Source organism: Papio anubis, chromosome 6, assembly GCF_008728515.1.
Source record: "Papio anubis isolate 15944 chromosome 6, Panubis1.0, whole genome shotgun sequence".
Taxonomy (NCBI): Eukaryota; Metazoa; Chordata; class Mammalia; order Primates; family Cercopithecidae; genus Papio; species Papio anubis.
The window spans coordinates 118,876,391-118,897,098 of NC_044981.1; the positions used below are offsets into that span (position 1 = coordinate 118,876,391).

A 20,708-nucleotide genomic window follows, 5' to 3' on the forward strand; every position below is an offset into this window, starting at 1 on the left:
AATGTAGAAAAAAGGGGCTGGGCACGGTGGCTCATGTCTGTAATCCCAGCACTTTAGGAGGCCGAGGCAGGTGGATCACCTGAGGTCAGGAGTTCGAGACCAGCATGGTCAACGTGGTGAAACCCTGTCTCTACTAAAAATACAAAAATTAGCCGGGTGGAGTGGTGATGCCTGTAGTCCCTGCTACCTGGGAGGCTGAGGCAGGAGAATCGCTTGAATCTGGGAGGCGGAGGTTGCAGTGAGCCAAGACTGCACCACTGCACTCCAGCCTGGGTGACGGAGCACGACTCCGTCTCCAAAAAACAAAAACAAAACAAACAAAAACAAAAAAAGGACACTGCTATGGGCTGAATTGTGCCCCTCAAAACTCATATGTTAAAATCTTAACTCCCAGTACCTCAACATGGGACCATATTTGAATACAGGGCCTTTAAAAAAGTAAAATTAAGGTAAAAAGAGGTCATATGAGTGGGCTCTACTCCTGTGGGGTTATTATAAGAGGAGAACATTTGAGCACAGACGTGTGTGTGTGCACAGAAGATGGACTGTATGAGGACACAGAGGGAAGGCAACCATCTACAAGTTAAAGACAGAGGCTCTGAGCAGAAACTAACCCTGCTGACACCTTGATCTTAGACCTCAGCCTCCAGAATAGTGAGGAAATACATTTCTGTTGTTGCAGCCACCCAGTCTGTGGTATGGTGTTATGACAGCCTTAGCAGACTAATACTGTACAGACATTTACTATTATCTGCAAAGTTATTTATTAACATGTCGAATGTAAAGTGAAAATGTCACACAGCTTTCAACCTCACCTCCACCTCAGCCCACTTGAAAGAAGGAAAAAGAAAAGTTCTTTGAAGGATTTTGCTATGATTACTTTATAATGGCTTCCTAAATTAAAACATTCTTGTTTGGAAAATGAGGTATACGTATGTTCTGACATTCTGTGGTTGGATGACTGAAGGGGATTCAGTTTTTTAAAAGTGTACAGTTCTAAATTCTTCTAAAAATCTCATGTTTGATTTTATTCTTTTCATGTTTTCTTCAAAAAATTGGCAGTCAAGTACTTTCCAAGCAACAGAACATTAGTTGTGCACAGATGTATACAATTCTGCTTTAGAGGCCTTTAGGAAAATGAAGCACAGCGCAGTCAGGCCAACAGGAACCCACGGCATGAGCTCAGTTAACTTGTTCTGGTTTATTCCAAGTTTCCATTCTCACCTGGCTCTTTCATAAACAGGTTGGCAGGTCAACACAAGTTAACTTTACAGAAGAAGAAATTTTGAAAAACACAAAATACCTTTATAATAGATGACATTGATCAGCGCAATCCTGAATCATCCTGTTAGACTGCCCTTCTCAGTCCTGTGAGCCACCCAGCTGTTGTCAGAAACATTTTTATACAAGAAGGAAGGTCAGAGGGAATGTTCAGCACACCCTGAAACACCTTAGGCAACAAACAGTGGCCTTCCACAGGGAGGCTGGAAAATTCTTTAGAAAAAGCTTTTAAGAGACCCCAATTAAGATTGAATGGAATTTACTTCACACTGGGCAATGGGCTGCAAATAGGCACAAAATTGAAAGGAAAGGATGCCTAAAGTACAAACAGAGGCGAAAATAAAAAGTCAAACATTATCCAGAAAGGAACACATGAACAGAAGTCTTAAATAAATGATTGCTTCCTTTTGGAATTTTCAGAATTTGCCGCCTACAGTTCTAAAAAGGAAAAGGGCTCAGCCTCCTTTTCAGAAATGTATTTTACTAAAATCTTTCTTATAATTCTTCCTACTCATTGTTAAACAGCTATTTTCATCTAGAGACCTGTTCTTTGACTTTGGCTTTGGGTTAAGTAATTAGCATGCAGCACCCTCAGATGAAGTTCACAGGGGTCTTCTTGAAAAGGCAACAAGTTGAAATTCTGTGGCCTTTTCCTAAACAGTAATTGGCATTCTGCTGATAACTTCCTTGCCTTCTAATGTAACTACATATTTACTTCGAACCTAGTTATTGTGGGAAATGCATTATTTTGCTGCTTATAATATTAACAAAATGAACATAAAAGTAAACAGGTTTCTGGCAATAATATTCCATAAGAATCTCAACATTCCACTTGACAATAGGAATATTTGCTCATAAACAGTTAATATGAATGACCCAATTCATCCCAGCATTTGCGTACAGAACATCAGAGTCTCTGAACTGGATATTTTGTAACTTTTGCCTCAAGTAAAGAGAAAGACACACATAAATATTCAAATGAGGACTTTTTTTTAATTTAAATACCGAGGGTCCGTGACTTACCATGCTTTGACTTACTATTTTTTTTTTTCACTTTATGATGGGCTTATCAAGGTGTAATCCCATCACAAGTTGAGGAGCATCTGTACAGTACAACTAACCTATAATTTGTTTTCCAGAAGATGTTTCTCACCTTAGGAATCCTCTGGAATGTTTGTTGAAAACACAGACTCTGAGACCCCTCTCCAAAAGACTTTGATTTTGCTGACCTATAATGTGGGACCCAGCAATCAGTATTTTGCACACTAAGTGAGTCTCACAATTGGGCACTTTCGTGAAATATCAATGGTAGTTTGTAATACCCCAGGATCCAATCAGAACCAGCATCCCATAAAGATGTTGCATCCCTAAAATAAAAACACAGAAAAATACAGGAATACCACAATTATTCAATGTAGATCTTAAATGTGAGTCTTCTTTAAAAATGCCAGCACATTATTATCACAGTAAGCACATTGTTAAATTAGTCTATGTACCATAAAACTTTTAAACTTCCATAAAATATTTTTTAGACCATTGCAACAAGCCAAGTCAAAGTTGAGATTCTGTGTGACCATAACCCAAGAAAGTCTTTTGAAATGAGTTAAAAGCTATTTGCTAAAGAGAAAAATCAAGTCTTCTAGATAAAAGGAAAATATTCATCCTGATGAATTGGGAGGGATGGTGGTGTTTGTGCATATTGCAGCAAGTTTGCTTTGCTACCTTATGTCCCAGCCAAGCTATCAACCAAGCATGAAGCCAGAATAAAGACACGTTCTAACACAAATACTCAAAAACCACACACCCCATGAGCTTTTCTCAAGAAGCACTCTGTGTGCTCTGCCAAAATAAGGAAACAGACACAGAAAGAAAAAAAAAAAAAAAAAGGCGTGGGATCCAGCAATCTGGAGATTCAATGCAAGAGGAAAGCGGAAGGAATCCCCCTGGCGTGATGAAGAGAGATCCCAAGACAACAGCCGGACAGTGGGCTCGGAGAAAATCCAGTCCACGTGGGAAGAGGGCAAAGGCTATGTATGAAGCTCTTCAAGATGAACCTGAAAGAATAACTCGAGTGTTTGAACATATTGAACATATTGACAAGCGATTTATTAAATACACAACAAGAGAAAGTATGGGGATGAGTATGTAGGACGCTTAGCAATCTAACAAAAACACCAGTAGGAAAAACAAAAGGTATGTGGAAGAGAAAAAGAAATCGTGGTTTACCACAAGCCTTAGCTATCACTGGCATTTCTGCTGTTATATGGACGACTGATATAATCAAAAACATAATATAAGAATGTTGGGGCTGGGCGCAGTGGCTCACACGGGTAATCCCAGCACTTTGGAAGTCAGAAGTTCAAGACCAGACTGCAAGACCAGCCTGGCGAAACCCTATTGCTACTAAAAATACAAAAATTAGCTGGGCGTGGTGGCGGGTGCCTGTAATCCCAGCTACTCAGGAGGCTGAGGCAGGAGAAACACTTGAACCCAGGAACCAGAGGTTGCAGTGAGCTGAAATCAGGCCACTGCACTGCAGCCTGGGCAACAGAGTGAGACTCCGTCTCAAAAAAAGACTGCTGAGAACATGAGAAAATGGGAGAATAGGAAATAATAGGAAATGTATGATTTTGAAATGGGGAGAGGCAGGGGTTGGAGCAGGGTAAAAAAGAGAATTATGTCTTCGGTTTCCATACTGTGAGCTCAATAGATAGGTAGCAAAGAGCATGCTATTTAGAGACTGGAGAATTAAAGATTAAAGAATCAGTTTAAACAACTCCACATTTCTTAGATTACCCTGAACTTTCTACTCAGTTCCTATTACTCTACTAATATATGACCTGGTCAAACAGAGCTATTCTTTTATTTGACAAATAGTGTTGTTGTCAGGCATATATCTAGGAATAAGAAGAAACAATGGTGAACAAGACAGATGTCTTTTAGATCATGGAGCTTGTGTTTTAGCAAAGAGAGACAACGAATAAAACAAACAAGATTATCTGAGTGCTAAGTGCAATGAAGGCACAGAGAGCTGTGGGTGGCGGCCGGGGGGGTTATTCTGGAGAGGGGTAGGCAGGGAAGGTCTCTATGAAGCGCAAGGATGCAGCCGAAACAAGGAGTCAGCTTTGCGAAGAGCCAAGGGAAGAGTGTCTCAAATAGGGAGCAGCAACAGCCAAGGTCCATGGGTAGGACTGAGCCAGGCTTGTTTGAGGACTGAAAAAGGCAGTGAGACTGCAGCAGTAGAGAGGGGACCAGGGCAAAGTGATGGAAGATGAGGTCAGAGAGGTGGGCAGGGATCATATGGGCTCATGTAGAGCCTCGAGGGCCATACTATGCAATCTGGATTTCATTCCAAGTGCAGTGGGAGGACAGGAAGGTTTTGAGTGAGTGAGTGACATGATTTATGCTTTAAGAAATTACTTTAGCTATTCTGTGGAAAATGAATTGCAGAAGGGTGGGAATAGAAGCAGAAGAGCAGCTGGAATCTACTGCAGTTGTCCATGTAATGGATGGCCCCAGAGCTTGGATAGTGGCAGTAGGGACAGATGGAAGAGCATGGACTTGAGATACATTTGTGAAGAAAAAGGACAAGACCTGCTGATGGATCCATGTGGAGGGGGAACAAAAAACCTAAGAATAACTCCTAGATCTTGGGCTAGAATAAGTGAGTGGTTGGGGTATCACTTGGTGAAATGTAGAAAGTCAAGGGAAGAACTGGCTTGAAGGGCAAAAATCAAACCTTCTGTATAGATCTATGTTACCTCTGGGATGCCCAGCAAGTTAAGCAGACCAGTCAAATAGAGAGTTGCACATTTGAGCCTGGAGTGCAGAGAGAGGTCAGAGTTGCAGATACAAACTGGGTAACTCTGGGAGTTGAGAGTTGGGTGAGACCCTACTCCCATTTCTCTACCCACCTCTCACCCCAGATCAGGCATCCACTTCACCTTGCTGGATTATTCCAGCCTACTTCTTGGTCCCACTTTCAGTCTCTCCCCATGAAATCTATACTGCAAGCGGCAGGCCGACTCATCTCCTGGGCAAACCAATAATCATTTCTCTGTTTTGATGGGGAAAAAAAAAAAAAAAGCTTCAGTGGTTCCCATTGCCTGTGGCTCTCAGTATTGCCTTCCACCCCTTTCCTTCTCAGAGCCTGAATTCTTGTCCCCATTCTGTGTTTTGCCTCCTGATCTAGTCCTACAATTCTCTAGGTATCCCTTCCCTTCCACTCTCATTTCTGCGCATTTTCACCAAGCATCTTCTAGACTGGACGCTTTGTGGGCAGGGTCTGTGTAGGATTTATCTTTGAAACTTCCCACCTTGCTTAGCATAACACTTTACATATAATAACTTTAATTTAGGAACTGCTTGCTGCATGAAGGTGCCACTCTTCTCCTTCTTAATATCCCCTCATAAAACAGGCTGATTTGTAGGACTATACCTGCCAAGCACATACCAGCACAGCTTTCCAGGATATTCTTAAGCAAAATAGCACTTCAGTCCTTCCTTGGCAGCCAAATTTCCTTAGTGCTAAGGGCTGCAGTGTTTTACTTGCCAGAGGGTTGATGTGAATAAAAACATCCAGCCCCTTGAAATGAAAATAAATGGAGGGATGGTTTATAAGTATAAATGATAATGGTTAGAGCGACCTTTTAGCAAGTAATGTGATTTGCCCATTCCTTTCTGTATTTCTGTAGTGTTGGTTTTTGTTCCCCTGCTTTTGTGGGGAGGAAACAAGAAGTGTTTATTTTCTTAAGACTATTTCTATCCTTAATATCACCTTTGCACCAGTCGAGTCTTCACTAAATATTAATATTTTCTCCCAAGAATAGAGACTAGCAGTTAACCTGCTACAGTAAAGTCCCCAAAGAAAAGAAAAAAAGTTGGAATTTTTCCTCTATTCAAATTAAATAGGCTTAATTGTAAGACCAATTCTTGCAATTCTTATTTCCTTCCCCACTGCATTAAGAAGGCAAGAGTGATGTGTGACTTGCTCATTAGCCATTATGTTTTCAGACTGCTAAAAATAAAATTAATTTATTATTATTTTCTATTTCAGATTGCTAAAAATAAAATTAAAATATTTGGGATATTACTCACTGACCAAATCTGATGAGCTATGGACCAAAGAGAAGTAGGTGATGTTGAAACTTTGCTCACATTCTTTCTCTCAAAGTAAGTGACATTCACATTATTATCAAACAGACTAAAAAAACAATTAAACCTAAAAAGAAGGTGGCTATATTGGGACCAATGTTTTTGTTTTCATCACTGACAAAGGAAAAAAAAAGTAGTTGAAAATCAGCCACTGAGCTTAAAGCTCAGAATCCACGCAGCTGGAGAAAAGCTAGTACAGGTGCAGGTCAGCTCATGACTTTAATTACGGACGAGGGCCAGGTGGACAGTGGATATGGAAACCTTGGGTTTGATCATTTCCAAAGCAGGGGAAAGCCATGACTGTCACACCAACTCTTCAAGAACAAAGTTCCTGGGTGGGCACAGTAGCTCACGCCTATAATCCCAACACTTTGGGAGGCCAAGGCGGGCGGATCACGAGGTCAGGACTTTGAGACAAGCCTGGCCAACATGATAAAATCTCGTTCTATTAAAATACAAAAAGTAGCTGGACATGGGGGCTCATGCCTGTAATTCCAGCTACCCAGGAGGCTGAGGCAGGAGAATCGCTTGAAACCAGAAGGTGGAGGTTGCAGTGAGCTGAGATCATGCCACTGAACTCCAGCCTAGGCGAAAGAGAAAGACTCCATCTCAAAAAAAAAAAAAAAAAAGAGAAGTTCCTCTCCTCTATGTGTATGTGTATGTACAAATAACTTTCTTTTTTACATATTTTTTAAATGGAACCATATTACTTCACAACCTGCCTTTTCACATGTTGATGCTATTTATCATAAAAATTGCCTTTAAAAATATTTTTACATCATTTTTAAATGGCTTATTCTATCACATGTCTGTATTTCAATAAATTCAACAAGTCTCTTGATGTTTGACTATTAATTTCAATTTTTGGCTTTTGTAAAAACTGTATTTATGAGCAATTAATTATTTCTTTTACAATATACTTCTGTAAGAGGAACTACTGTGTCTAAGAGTAGTCTAAGTGCACTTTTTTTTTTTGAGACAGAATCTCACTCTGTCATCCAGGCTGTAGTGCAATGGTGCAATCTCGGCTCACTGCAACCTCCTCCTCCCAAGTTCAAGCAATTCTCCTGTCTTGGCCTCTCAAGTAGCTGACATGACAGGTGCCCGCGACCACGCCTCGCTAATTTTTATATTTTTAATAGAGACAGGGTTTCACCATTTTGGTCAGACTAGTCTCAAGCTCCTGATCCCAGGTAATCCACCTGCCTCGGCTTCCCAAAGTGCTGGGATGATTACAGGCGTGAGCCACTGCGCTCGGCCTAAGTGCACATTTTATTACTTTTAAAATATATTGCCAAACCGCTTTCCTGATAAGTTGTACCAATGTAAATTACCACAAAACAATTGTCTTTTGGGAATTACTCATTTTAATCTTTGCTATACTCATCGGTGATCAGTTGCATCCCTTTTTTTTTTTTTTCCATTTAATTGCTTAAACCTTAATTCATATATATACCAAGTGATCACTTATGTTCTTCTTTGGTCAAGTGACATGGGCAAGTTACTTAGCTCTTGTACTTTGGTTTTCCTCATTTATAAAATGGGGATATTAATATTAGTTACCCCAGATAAATGTCATAAGTATTAAAAAGTTAATTCAAGTAAAGCACTTAGAGTAGTTCCTGGTCCATAGTGAGTTCACAATTGTAACCATTAGATATTTTAGAAAATGTCTGTTCATGTTATTTACTTGTTTTCCTATGTGATTGTTTATCTTTTTGTTATTGACTTTTAAGAGGTCTTACTACATTAATGATATTAACTATTATTTTTTATACATAATTAAATATTTCTTTCAACTTTATTATTTTCCTTTTCAACTTTCTGATGTTAATTTTTTTGGCCATGTAAAAGTTTAAAAGTTTTATATTATTAAATCTATTCATCTTAAGCCAGAATAAATTACAGAGATCAAATAGTCAAAACACAAGAAAAATACAGGAAAGCAGAGGAAATAGCCCTAGTTTGTAAGAAAGAAAACGACTAATCAATTTGACTTAAAAATTTAAAGTTTTCTATAAAAAAATACTGTAAACAAATTTAAGGTACGAGAAAAGTTTTTTAAATGTTAAAATATATAATAGACATAAGGCTAATCTCCTGAAAATACAAATCTGTAAGAAACCATAAAAGTAAGGAAAGTCTATAAATAGTCAATTCAAAGAAAAATAAATATAAATGTCCTGCATCACTCATAATTAAAATAAGATGCCATTTTTTAAATATAGATTTATAAAGAGTCTAAAAAATTATTTATGCACAGCATTGTAGTCATGTACAGTTGTGTAGAGTGTTGACTGCAGAAGGACACCTAGGTAAGAGAATGAGTGGGAACTAAATTCCTGCTAATGTTCCACTTGTTAAGTCTGTGCTGTGGAGCTGCCTCACCAGAGGAAGTGACTTCTAATTCTCACAAGGCTATGGGCTAAGAGTGACCCTGATATGCAGTGGTGGTGACAGAGTACAGAAACATAAAGTCTCATATAATAAGCAGATACACTGAGAGAGCCTCTTTGAGAGTAATGTAGCAAAGTCTATCAAAATAAAACACACAAATCTTTTAACCTAGCCACTCTACTGCTAATACGTCATTAGGACATGTAGCTTGCAGTTGTCCATGTATGGATGGTCCCAGAGCTTGGATAGTGGCAGTAAGGACAGATGGAAGAGCATGGACTTGAGATATATTTGGGAAGAAAAAAGGGCAAGACCTGCTGATGGATCCATGTGGAGCAGGGAAGGAAAACCTAAGAATAACTCCTAGATCTTGGGCTAGAATAAGTGAGTGGTTGGGGTATCATTTGGTGAAATGTAGAAAGTCAAGGGAAGAACTGGCTTGGAGGACAAAATCAAATCTTCCATTAGATCTACGTTACCTCTGGGATGCCCAGCAAGTTTTCAAGCAGAACTGTCAAATAGGGAGTTGCATATTTGAGCCTGGAGTGCAGAGAGAGGTCATAGATACGGATGTTCATTTCAGTATTGTTCACAATAGCATACACATACGCAGATAACCCAGGAACAATATTAAAATACAACTGGATTATTTTAAAGGAAGTTTTGATATATCCACATACTATAATCATGTTCATTTATAGGATTAAAGAGATCAAGATGGAAATATTTTCAAGTTATACTACACGAAAAATTTGAAGTATTGGGCAGTAAGTATAGTATGTCTTGTTTGACTGCTGACAAAGATATCTATGAATGAAAACTATGTGGAATGAAAAAACATTGTTCATGCTGGGTTATAGATGGAAAGTGGGACTGGAGGATTCGGGGAGGGGGTAAACTCCTTTTTATCCCAAACCATCTTGTAATGTTTGCCTTCCTACCATGTGCATATTACACTGTAAAGAAAACAAACTCTATCAGTTTTTGCCTTTAGGACTTCTTCCTGTGCCTGGTTTACAAGGAAATGGATAAATATTCTGGACAAGACAAATACAGGGCCCTGAATAAAACTTGGAAGCCCAGAGACACAGATAAATACAGGTTCTATCACAACCTAGATATGATCCTGCACACTTTATTTACTTGTTCTCTTATCTCTTAAAAATGCGGACAGTGGCATTGTCTGCCCTTTCAACCCAAGGGTTGAGGAGAAGCAGCCAAGTGTTGGTCTGTGGCACTGTGAAAATGGGGTGGGGTTGGAAAAAACTAGAAGAAATAGTTACTAGATTCAGACACCTCCCTTCAGACAATACAGTCAGAGTACTGTAATTCTTGGACTAAAAAAAGAATATAAATAATACATACCTCTCATTCATATAGTCATTGGCTTAAAGCAGTCAAACTATTTGTTGACTCATTCATATATTCATCAAAAACTTATTGTATCCAATCTACCATGCTCTATACTTTACAATGAAATACCAGAAGTCTCAGTCCTCCTAAGGCATGATGCCAGAGGGTACTGAAACCATCCTATTTGGGGGCATATCATTTTAGCCTGTACTTAGAAATAATGGATCCAATTCTCAGTAAAATACTTGTAAACCTAACCCAGCAACATACAAAACGGATTATACACATTACCCAAGTGAGATTTATCCCAGGAATGCAAGGTTGGTTTAACAACCAAAAATCAATTAATGTAACGTGACAAATGAATAGGATAAAGAACAAAAACCATACGATCACCTCAATAGAGGCAGGAAAAACCTTTGATAAAATTGAACAATCTTTATGATAAAAACACTGACAAACTAGGAATAGAAGAGAACTTTTTGACGAAGGGAACCTATGAAGAAACCATAGCTAATAGCACAGTTAATGGTTAAAAAAAAAAACAAAAAAACAAAAAAACAAGACTTTTCTTTGTTAGATCAGGAACAAGACAAAAATGCTCACAACTGCTGCTTCTACTTAACATTGGACTAAAGGTTCTAGCCAGAACTATTAAATAAGAAAAAAAAAAAAGGCATTCAACTCTAAAAGGAGGAATTAAAATGTTGTTTCTTTGCACACGTAAATAGATCTTGTATATAGTATGATCTTGTATATAGAAAATCATAAGGAATCCACTGAAAAACTAGTAGGACTAAAAAATGAGTTCAGGCCAGGCACGGTGGCTCATGGCTATAATCCCTGCAATTTTGGAAGACCCAGGTGAGTAGATCTCTTGAGCTCTAGAGTTTGAGATCAGCCTGGGCAACACAGCAAAACCCCATCTCTACCAATAATACAAAAATTAGCCAGGCATGGTGGTGGGCACCAGTGGTCCCAGCTACTCAAGAGGCTGATGTTGGAGGATCACTTGAGCCCAGAAGGTTGAGGCTGCAGTGAATGAGCCATGATCACACCACTGCATTACACTGAAAACTACAAAACACGGTGAAAAGAGAGAAGATATAAAGAAATGGAAAGACATCTATGTTCATGGATTAGAAGACTTCTTATTGTTAAGATAGCAATACTACCCAAATTGATCTACAGGTTCAATACAATTGCTATGAAAATCCTAATTGGCTTTTTTGCAGAAATCGACAGGTTGATTGCAAAACTCATATGAAAATGCAACGGAACCAGAATAACCAGTAGAAACTTTTAAATGAACAAAGTTGAAAAACTCATAGTTCTAGGTTTCAAAATTTGTTACAAAGCTACAGTAATCTAGACATTGTGGTAATTGGCATTACCACATTGAGAGTCCAGAAGTAAACCCTTACGTATACAGTCAATCAATTTTTGACAACAGTGGAACACCATTCAATGGGGAAAGAACTGTCTTTTCAACAAATGGTGCTGGAACAACTGGATATTCATATATAAAAGAACGAAGTTGAAATCCTACATCACGCCACACATAAAAATTAACTCAAAATGTATTACTGACCTAAATGTAAGAGCCAAAATTATAAAACTCTCGGAAGAAAACATAGGTGTAAATCTTCTTGCCTTGGTTAGGCAGTAGTTCTCAGATGTGATACCAAAAACACAAATTACAAAAGAAAAAGATTGATAAACTGCTCATCATCAAAACTTTAAAAATCTGAGCAGCAAATCACACTATCAAGATGAAAGGACAACCCAGAGAATGGCAGAAAATATTTGCAAATCATGTATCTGACAAGGGATTTGGATCTAGTATATAAAGAACTCCTAAAACTCCAACGGAAGTCAAATTATCCAACTAAAATTAGGCAGAGGACCTGAAGACATTTTTTTCCAAAGAAGATATACAAATGGCCAATAAGCACATGAAAAGATGCTCAAGGTCATTAGTAATTAAAGGAAATCAAAACCACAGGATATAACTTCACACCTACTAAGATGGCTATAATCAAAAAGACAGTAACAAATGTTGGTAAGGATATGAAGAAATTGGAACTTTCATACACTGCTGGCAGGAATGTAAAATGGTCTAGCTTCTTTGGAAACTGCTTGGCAACACCATAAAAGGTTAAACATAGAACTACCTACCATATAATCTAGCAATTCCACTCCTACATATATACCTGAGAAATGAAAACATATTTTCACAACAGCTTGTACATTAAGTTCAGAGCAGCATTATTCATAAATAGCCCAGAGCAGAAATAACCCAAATGTCCATCAACTGATAAATGGATAATTAAAATGTGGCTTATTCATACAGTAGAATATTATTTGGCAATAAAAAGAAATGAACAACTGATACATGCTACAACATGGATGACCCTTGAAAACATTATGCTAACTGAAAGAAGCCAGTCACAAAATGACACATTATGATTCCATTGATATGAAATGTTCTCACTAAGCAAATCTATAGAGACAGAAGAGTTGATTAGTGTTTAATTAAAGTAGAGCCCGCTGGTTGAATAGGGTGGGAATAGAGACTGAGGGTCACATAACACTGTGAACAAACTGAAAAACAATGAACTGTACACTTTCCATGGGTGAATTTTATAGTATGTGAATTATACGTCAATACAGCTGTTTTTTTTTAAATAATGGATCTAACTGCATATTTTCAGAAAAAATTATTAATGGTCTTCCTAGAACCCAGAGAATTAGGTGCAACCTAAATTGAAAGGCTCTAGAGAACCTAAAGTCAAAACGGGGAGAAGCAAGCTAACTTCTAGCCTATAATGAAGATTTTTACAAAAGGCCAAATTGAGCGATAAGTATGAATAATTAAACTCTGTGCTATTGATTCCTTTGACTTAAACAGATTTTCGCCCACTAAGCAATTAAGATGAGAATCATCTTTAATACTGTAATCCTAAGCAGCTGCTCCAGACTTAAACAACTAGTCGATGGCTAAGATCAAACAAGGATCTTCACACCATCTGTAAAGCCAGAGTTAAACAGCTAGCAAGGAGTGAACAAAATACCTGGAATAGTAGAGAGTTTGATAGTCTCAGACTCAGAAAAATACCGACATGAATATAAAACTCAGCGAAAGTTATTTTATTTATTTTTTATTTTTATTTTTTGGTTTTCACTTAGAATCTGATGACAAACCTTCAGGGAAACGGGGTAGCTCTAATAGACTTAGAGATACTGGATGCCACGAGAAAATTGTTCTGCTTTTACAATACCACAACTTAAGTCATAACCACTGTCATCCCTTAACTGAAAAAAAAACCCTCGATTTATGATGTATGGATTGGTCATTTCAATTCATACACATTTTTAATCCACAAAACTGAGGACCTGCAATTTAAGTATAACACCATTCTGTGAGATATTTCTCTTAATTATCTTCTATGATCAAGCATAACTTTTTGTTTAAAACACTTTTTACTTAAGTAGATTACAGGTTCTCATTATAATCAGTCATTTGATTTGGAATTATAGCAATCCGGGTGTTTTTTGCTGTACTGGGTAAGAGGCAGGGAGCCTCACTTCAGGATTTTATTTGCTTGTTAGACATCCTTAATTTTTATTAAGGCAAAATTTGCTTTTCTAATATTCACTCGAATAATATTTTGTGATAAAAATCACTAAATTCAGGACAATACTCTCTGTATACCTCTCGTATTGGAGTACTAATTTAATTCTATCTTTGCGGGTGCACAAATTTAAAAATATAACCCTTCCTTGAAATGAAAAGAAGTCTCACACTACTTTAAGGTAAGACAAAGGAAACCGAGTCTTATTTGCACAAAATAGTTTTACTAAATTTAAAATTGAGTAGGATTTTTTAAATCTCTCGAAAAGCTATCAACATGAAGTCTTTTTGATGTTCAGAGCTGTAGCCATGTCATTAATGGTAAAGAAGGTATATTCTGATTCTGATGTCCCTTCTTTGCAGAGAGGTCTTCTATGATATTAACAGAAACCTCAGCAAAGCTTGTGGTATCTCAGGGAGTGAAGCTGTGCTACCTAAAGAAACCCACTGGGTATAAAGTGGGGTGGGAGGTTGGAATGACAGAATGCTATCTAGCTAGACATCCTGAGGCAGATTTAAAAACCTTCCTCTGTGCCCTGTCATTTCCTTTCAGCAAGATCCTGTTGATGTTTGCACAATTTCAAAAGTGTATCAAATATCTCAATGAACGACTTAAATGGTCCCTTTGAGTTTTATTTTTAATCGTTGATGGAAAAATATCAAAATAGTACCTTTTAAATTTATTTCCTTATCCAATCACAAGTAACACCACCAAACAGTTTTTTTTTTTTTTTTTTTTTTAAGCCCTACACTGCTGGGGAAATGCCAGACGTACCTTCCTTCCCTCTTTTTGTTTAAGAAAATGGAAAAAAAAGAGACTTTTAAAACAGAGCATTAGAACTCAGACACGTTACACACGTTTCCATAAAACTAACTTTAGTCCTGGAGAACTAAGTTCATGAGGTATGTTTCCCTAAATGTTATAGCTGCTGTGTCTATTATAAACAAAACAAGTCTCATTTGAAACAATTACGCATTTCGGGGGTAGTTATTAAGTATTCAGCGTTCTGCCAGGATAAGGCGATCAGCGCTTCTGCTCCGAATAACAAACCATAAATCAGTTGACAAGCTTGAAAGCATTCATTCCTAGTCTGCTTGCAAGCCAAGCGTAAATACAGAAAAACCTGTTGGCATGTTTCTCTTGCTCTCTAAGTTTCGCGTTTTTAAAAACACAGTAATACACAAATGGCGTTTCCCGTAAGTTTCTGGCTTCGAAATAATTTGGATACAAAACCACAGCGAAGCACCGCGCACAGAAAAATGGAGCCTGTGCCTTTAAGGTAAAATCGGCTGGATCCCAAAAGGCATTCCTCTTTCACGACAAAGAGTTTGGCGAGCGCTACCTCTGGGGTTTCTCCGAGGGACTTGGCGGGTCCGAGCGGAACCCGACCAGACGACTAGCCCTGCCTGCCCCGGGGCCCCGCCGCCAGCCCCGCGCCCGCGCCCGCGCCCGCGCGGCAGGAGCGCATCGCGTGCGCCCGGGACTCACCGCTGCCGGGCTGCGGGGACAGCGTGGACACCGAGGTCTGGCCCATGACTGGGGTCGCAGGGCCAGGTCCAGCGATCACGCGGCTCCTTTGGTCCTTCGATCATGGGTCCGCTCCCAGCCAGACTTCCAAGCGTTCATGTCCCGGCCTGTGCCTAGCGGCCCGCCGGGTCCCCTCACCTTCTCCCCCGCGCGGGTCTCCCAGCCCGGCCGGCCGCAGCCGGCGCGGCGGATCCTGCCCAGCGGATGCCTGTCATTCCTCTATGCAGATTAGCTGGGGTCAGGGGTCACGGGGGAAGAAGGGGGGGTGAGGGCGATAGGGAGGGGGGGGGGGGGGAAGCGGGGGGAGGGCGCAGGAGCAGGGGATAGGGGAAGCCCCCGGCCGGCCCAGCAGCACCCTCACCCCCTCAGGGTGGTAGGGAGCTCAGGCTTTCAGGCTACTCCTCTTTAACTTAAAAGGTTCAAAGTCAAATGATCCTTAAGGACTACAAGAAAAGGAATTAAAGTATTTAGTCACGGTACTTAATTTAACAAAATTTGTTTCTTAAAAGTTATTTCCTTCCTTACATTCTATTTGCAGTATTGCGGCACTCTCATGTCCCGTGCCCATTTTTTTTTCACGTTTTAAAAATTACCTTCCTCTTAACAAATACAATTTTTTTTAAAAAAAAAAAGCATTAATGGCCTCAATCAGGCTCTACAACAAATCTAAATGATAGGTCTATGTGTGAGATCAACAAAGTATACTGTTTGCTGTCTCCTACCTGAAACTCTGGAGTGCTCACCTCTCCTTTATTTCAAAAGAATTACTGTGAAATAAAGTGATTAAAATACACAAAAGGGGAAAAGAACTATAACAAACTTGAAAGGTGAATTAAACCCTTCTATAATATCCTGTTAAATCTCATTCTTCTTAAAAATATGAATACAAATAAATATTCTTCATATTTACAATTGATGATTAGTATGATAAGTAATCTACATACTATATATACAATGTGTGTGTGTGTATATATATATATACACAGTATATGGAACATCTATATTTGGTGCATTAGATTGGATGGTGATTACTGGATGTGTTCATTTTATGAAAATTCATTGAGATGTCTAAAATGATGTGTGCACTTTGCTGAAGGTATATATTTCATTAAAAAGTAAAAAATACCAGAAAGTGCAATATATTTAGGTCATTTACCACAGCTTTCTGAACTAACATGAAAATCATTTTTCTCTAAAATTTTTATTATTAAAATTGTGCAGACCTTGTCTGATTTTTTTGAAAGACACTTGTCTGTTTCGTCATGGTTAATTAAGTTGCCCTATTTTTTTCACACCCAAACAGCCCACCCACCACTGTGAGGAAGATCTTTTCCCTAGAACAGTGTGATCCCTTATCTTCTTCCCTTTGCCTAATTCACTCTTAAGAAACACTGATTTTTTTTTTTTTTAATGAAATTGAGGATTTAACCAAAATGTGAGTTCTAATTAGGACAATAAAATTAATCCTAACTACATTTCCTTATAAATACAAAAATGTGTCTTGGAAACACATCCCACCTGGGGAGCTAAGCGATGAGAGTAAGCAATTATAATGGCTAGCTCCTCCAGCTCTTTGCTTTGAGTTGCTGTAAGAAAAAAAAACAAACAAAAGTGGTTAAAGGTAAGTTAAGAGGGAGAATGACTCACTCTTCCTTTTGACGGAGCCTATCTGATAAAGGGAGGTCACTGATCAGAGGAAATACACAGTAAATTTTGCATATTCAAAATATGTAACTATAATAATTTTTAAATACTGATAAAAGTTAAACTTTGAGGTTGCTATCATTTCTTCTTTTCCTCGAGAAACAATAGTATATTTCTATTACTTCTATAAATTCTTATTTCAAAGATCAAGGAAGTGCACTTTAGTTCCAGTTTTTCAGGATTTGCTTAATACAGCTATATTTATATAGACCTTTCATGATTTGCTAGTTAATATAATCTTCAGCCTCATCTGGGATTCCTATAATACCCCAACCAGGTTACGCAATTTTCTCTGAAACTCTTCCAGTTCCATTACATTATCCTTGAAGCATGTCAACCAAAACTGCAGGAAGTGTGCATTAAGGTTTCTTTCTAAGAGTGGGACAGTTCTTCTTCTTGGTTTCTAGAGCTTCTGATGGGGCTTGGCATTTAAGTGGCCTTTTTTTTAATCACAGCTAACAAGTTATACTAATAAACATAGAAAACGTCTACAGAAATCTGTAAATTTCATTTCTAGGTTGTAACGCAAAGGCTAGAAATTACCATTTAACAAGAGAATGTTAAGATAATTTTCCCCCAAATTGCCTTACTCTTGCCTTGTTAGAACTCACACAGTTTCACTAAGAGTTCTGGGTGTTAATCCCATGGGTTTATAGTTTAAATCTGGAAACATTTAATGTCATCTGAAAGGTATGGACATTTCTCTGTATACTACCTCTCTCTAGGGAATTTATTAAAATGCTAAGCAAGATTAGTCTCAATACCCAACTCTGAGGAAGCTATCTATTTGTAATTCTGCAGCATTTATCCCATTGGTCCTACTCTTTGTTCTCTATTTTTAAACCAATCTTTTATCCAGTGATATCCTGGTAAATGCTTAACTGGTTTGGGCTGGGGGTGAGGAGGCAGGAGGCAGCCTCAGACTGCTTTGTTTATTGTGATGTAAATACTCCTGCAGTGACCTATTCTACAAGCCTCCAACCAGCTAGCAAAACTGATATCAAACAGCTTGCAGAATTCCTTGAAATGTAACAATTTGACCCGCCAGCCTGTGTAAACTGCCTTCAGCACACCACTACTTTTCTCTGTTACAATAATGCCGCATTATATCATACCATGGCTGAGTTTGAGGAACAGCTTCTATTTAGCCTTCCTAAAAATATAGACTAATGGCATCTACTGATTTTTTCCACGGAACACTCTAAATATTTTTCAAGCTCTGAAAGAACTACTGTGATTTATTCATTTATTTCCAGAAAGAAATTAAAGTAAGTGAATTAGTGAGACAGAATTTCCCCTTCTGAAAGCCAGTGTGCGTTTATGACAAAAAGTTGTACTTATTGGGTTTTCAAGCATTCTGCCCTATAACACAGACTTCACTGGCTTGTCTGATTTGGGAAGTCCTCGACTCACCCACCTGGGGTACCCAAAGTGACACTTGCACTCCTCCTGGATGGAAGCCACTCTATCTATTAGGTAAAAGTTAAAGTGGACATAAGCCTAAACATTGGCAATCTGGACCATTTGTGAGAAAATCCTTTACTAGGTCAAAGTCCAAGTGGCAGACATACAACTTGGTGCCTTTAGAGAAGATGGTTTACAATTACTACAGTCACCACTATCAAATCCTGTAACTGGCAGACTTTTCTAGGCAGCCAAATCTAGCATGGAGCAGGAAGAAGAGGGAAACTTCCTCAGAACACAAATGCCATGAGTACTAATCCTGGAGGTCTCTGCTTTGTCCAGATGCTGCCAGCTGTGTGAGGACTCATTTTGAGACACCAGCTGTTAGGGGTGGAGGAATTATGGTGGGAGGGAAGGGGTAGGCAGAGTCCCAAAAGATGAGATGGTTGATCAGAACAGCAGTGACCTGGGAGGCAACAGTGGTTGATAGTGGCCATATACAAGCAGATGAAGATTACATTAATTGACACCCTTATTTCTGGATTTGACCATAAACATCCTGCGAATTAGTGATACTTCCTTGGCTAATGGGAATTACAGCCATAGAAAAATTCTTTCTTAATGGGAAGGAAATGAATTAAAACTTAGCAGTTCTGCTAATAGGATACTAAAAACGGATATGCAAAAGTTGTTTTAACTATTCAGGTAGTTTGTACTAGAAGATCTTCTGGTTTTTAAAAACTTTGTATTTGTTCAAAACTTGGCTACATTTTGTAAGAGCCGGCTTACTTAGAAAAACATAAAAAGCGAATGGGAGCTTTACTAGATATTCTAAATTCAGTGAAAACTGTATATGTAACTAATGTTTACTTTGTAAAATGTTACTCTATAGAAGTTGCAACTAAATGGCTACTATATCTTAAATTTTAACAATTCTGAGAGATGCTGGTTTTAACAGGATGATGCTAAAAGACAAAGGAAAGCTTTTGTTAAGGACAGAATTACAACTTTGCATATTCTAGTTATATTAAGCATCAGTAGAAGACCACATTCCACAAGTATTAGAACAGGAAGCAAACCTGAAAGACAGGCTTTTCTTTCCTATTGTTCTCATATTTTCATGTGATTTATTTCCTGAGTTTTCCTTCTTCTGCTTGCTCAAGCTAAAAGGATTAGCAAATACCTAGCCTCTGCCTCACCCCGCATGAGTCTCTGCAGAGGCGGGGTGTGGCTCACGTGTGCTTACTTACTGAGTGAGCCCCACAGTTGGAAGATTTATGCTGGAAAAGAAAGACCTCAAGGGGTGGTGCTGGAATTTCCTTTTCCAAAGACATTCTCCCTACCCTAGGAAGAAAAGTGTCTGTAATTTTGCTCCACTTCATTTCATAAGCAAAACAAAGTACTCATCCATAGTATTAAAACTCCAAAAATTGCTATAAAATGAATAATCTTTAATTTATTCACCAAAATCTAAAGAGAACAGTCCTTAAAGACATCTTTTATATGACTGCCCAATTTACCCAAAATAATTGCTTCCAGTAAGGCCCAAATCTTTGTTTTGTTAACCATCACATCCATCCTTGCAAACTAACAAAATTTGCCTGGCAAATAGAGGGTACTCAATATGTAGATGATAAATTAAAAATAAGCATTTATGTTATCTCCTTAATGATAACTTCCAAGTATGGACAAAAAAAATCTGGGAATACATGTAAAATTTTGGTAATAATATAGTATGTTGACTCCATAGCAAGAGAATATCAAGTCTGTCGGTGACTATAAATTTTCTTTTGTATGCCACTCTGAAATAATCATCTACTCATTCAACTAGAATTGACTGAGGACCTCCCATGGGCGTGGCACCTCTGGCACATGGCATAAGGAAAGTGAGGTATGGACTCTCCCATGGCGGAGTTCGTAGTGTGGGTACGGGGTGGGGGGTGGGGTGGGTGTTGCAGCCTACAAATACATGATCCTGACAGCGGAGGAACAGAAAAGTCGTTCCTCCAGCTGGAAGTGGTGACTCATGCCTGTAATCCCAGCACTTTGGGAGGACCAGGTGGGCAGATCACCTGAGGTCAGGAGCTCGAGACCAGTCAGGCCAACATGGTAAAACTAAAAATACAAAAATTATCCTGCTGTGGTGGTGCACTCCTGTAATCTCAGCTACTAGGGAGGCTGAGACAGGAGAATCGCTTGAACCCAAGAGGTGGAGGTTGCAGTGAGCCGAGATTGCGCCATTGCACTCCAGCC

At 38.7% G+C, this 20,708-nt stretch overlaps 1 protein-coding gene across 6 annotated transcripts in view; it reads right to left on the bottom strand.

Annotated features, from left to right (window-relative positions):
- PHACTR2 (phosphatase and actin regulator 2) overlaps positions 1 to 20,708 on the bottom strand; it is a 372,853-nt gene that overhangs the window by 143,471 nt on the left and 208,674 nt on the right. Inside the window, exon 1 of one of the 6 annotated variants that reach the window (XM_003898090.5) lies at positions 15,309 to 15,569. The exons of 4 other annotated variants lie outside the window; for them this stretch is intronic. In XM_003898090.5, coding sequence (XP_003898139.1) covers positions 15,309 to 15,354 — 46 coding nt within the window. In that variant the 5' untranslated portion in view covers positions 15,355 to 15,569. Of the gene's footprint in view, positions 1 to 15,308; positions 15,570 to 20,708 lie in introns of those variants that run through there. One more of the 6 variants, XM_003898088.5, reaches the window with a different exon arrangement.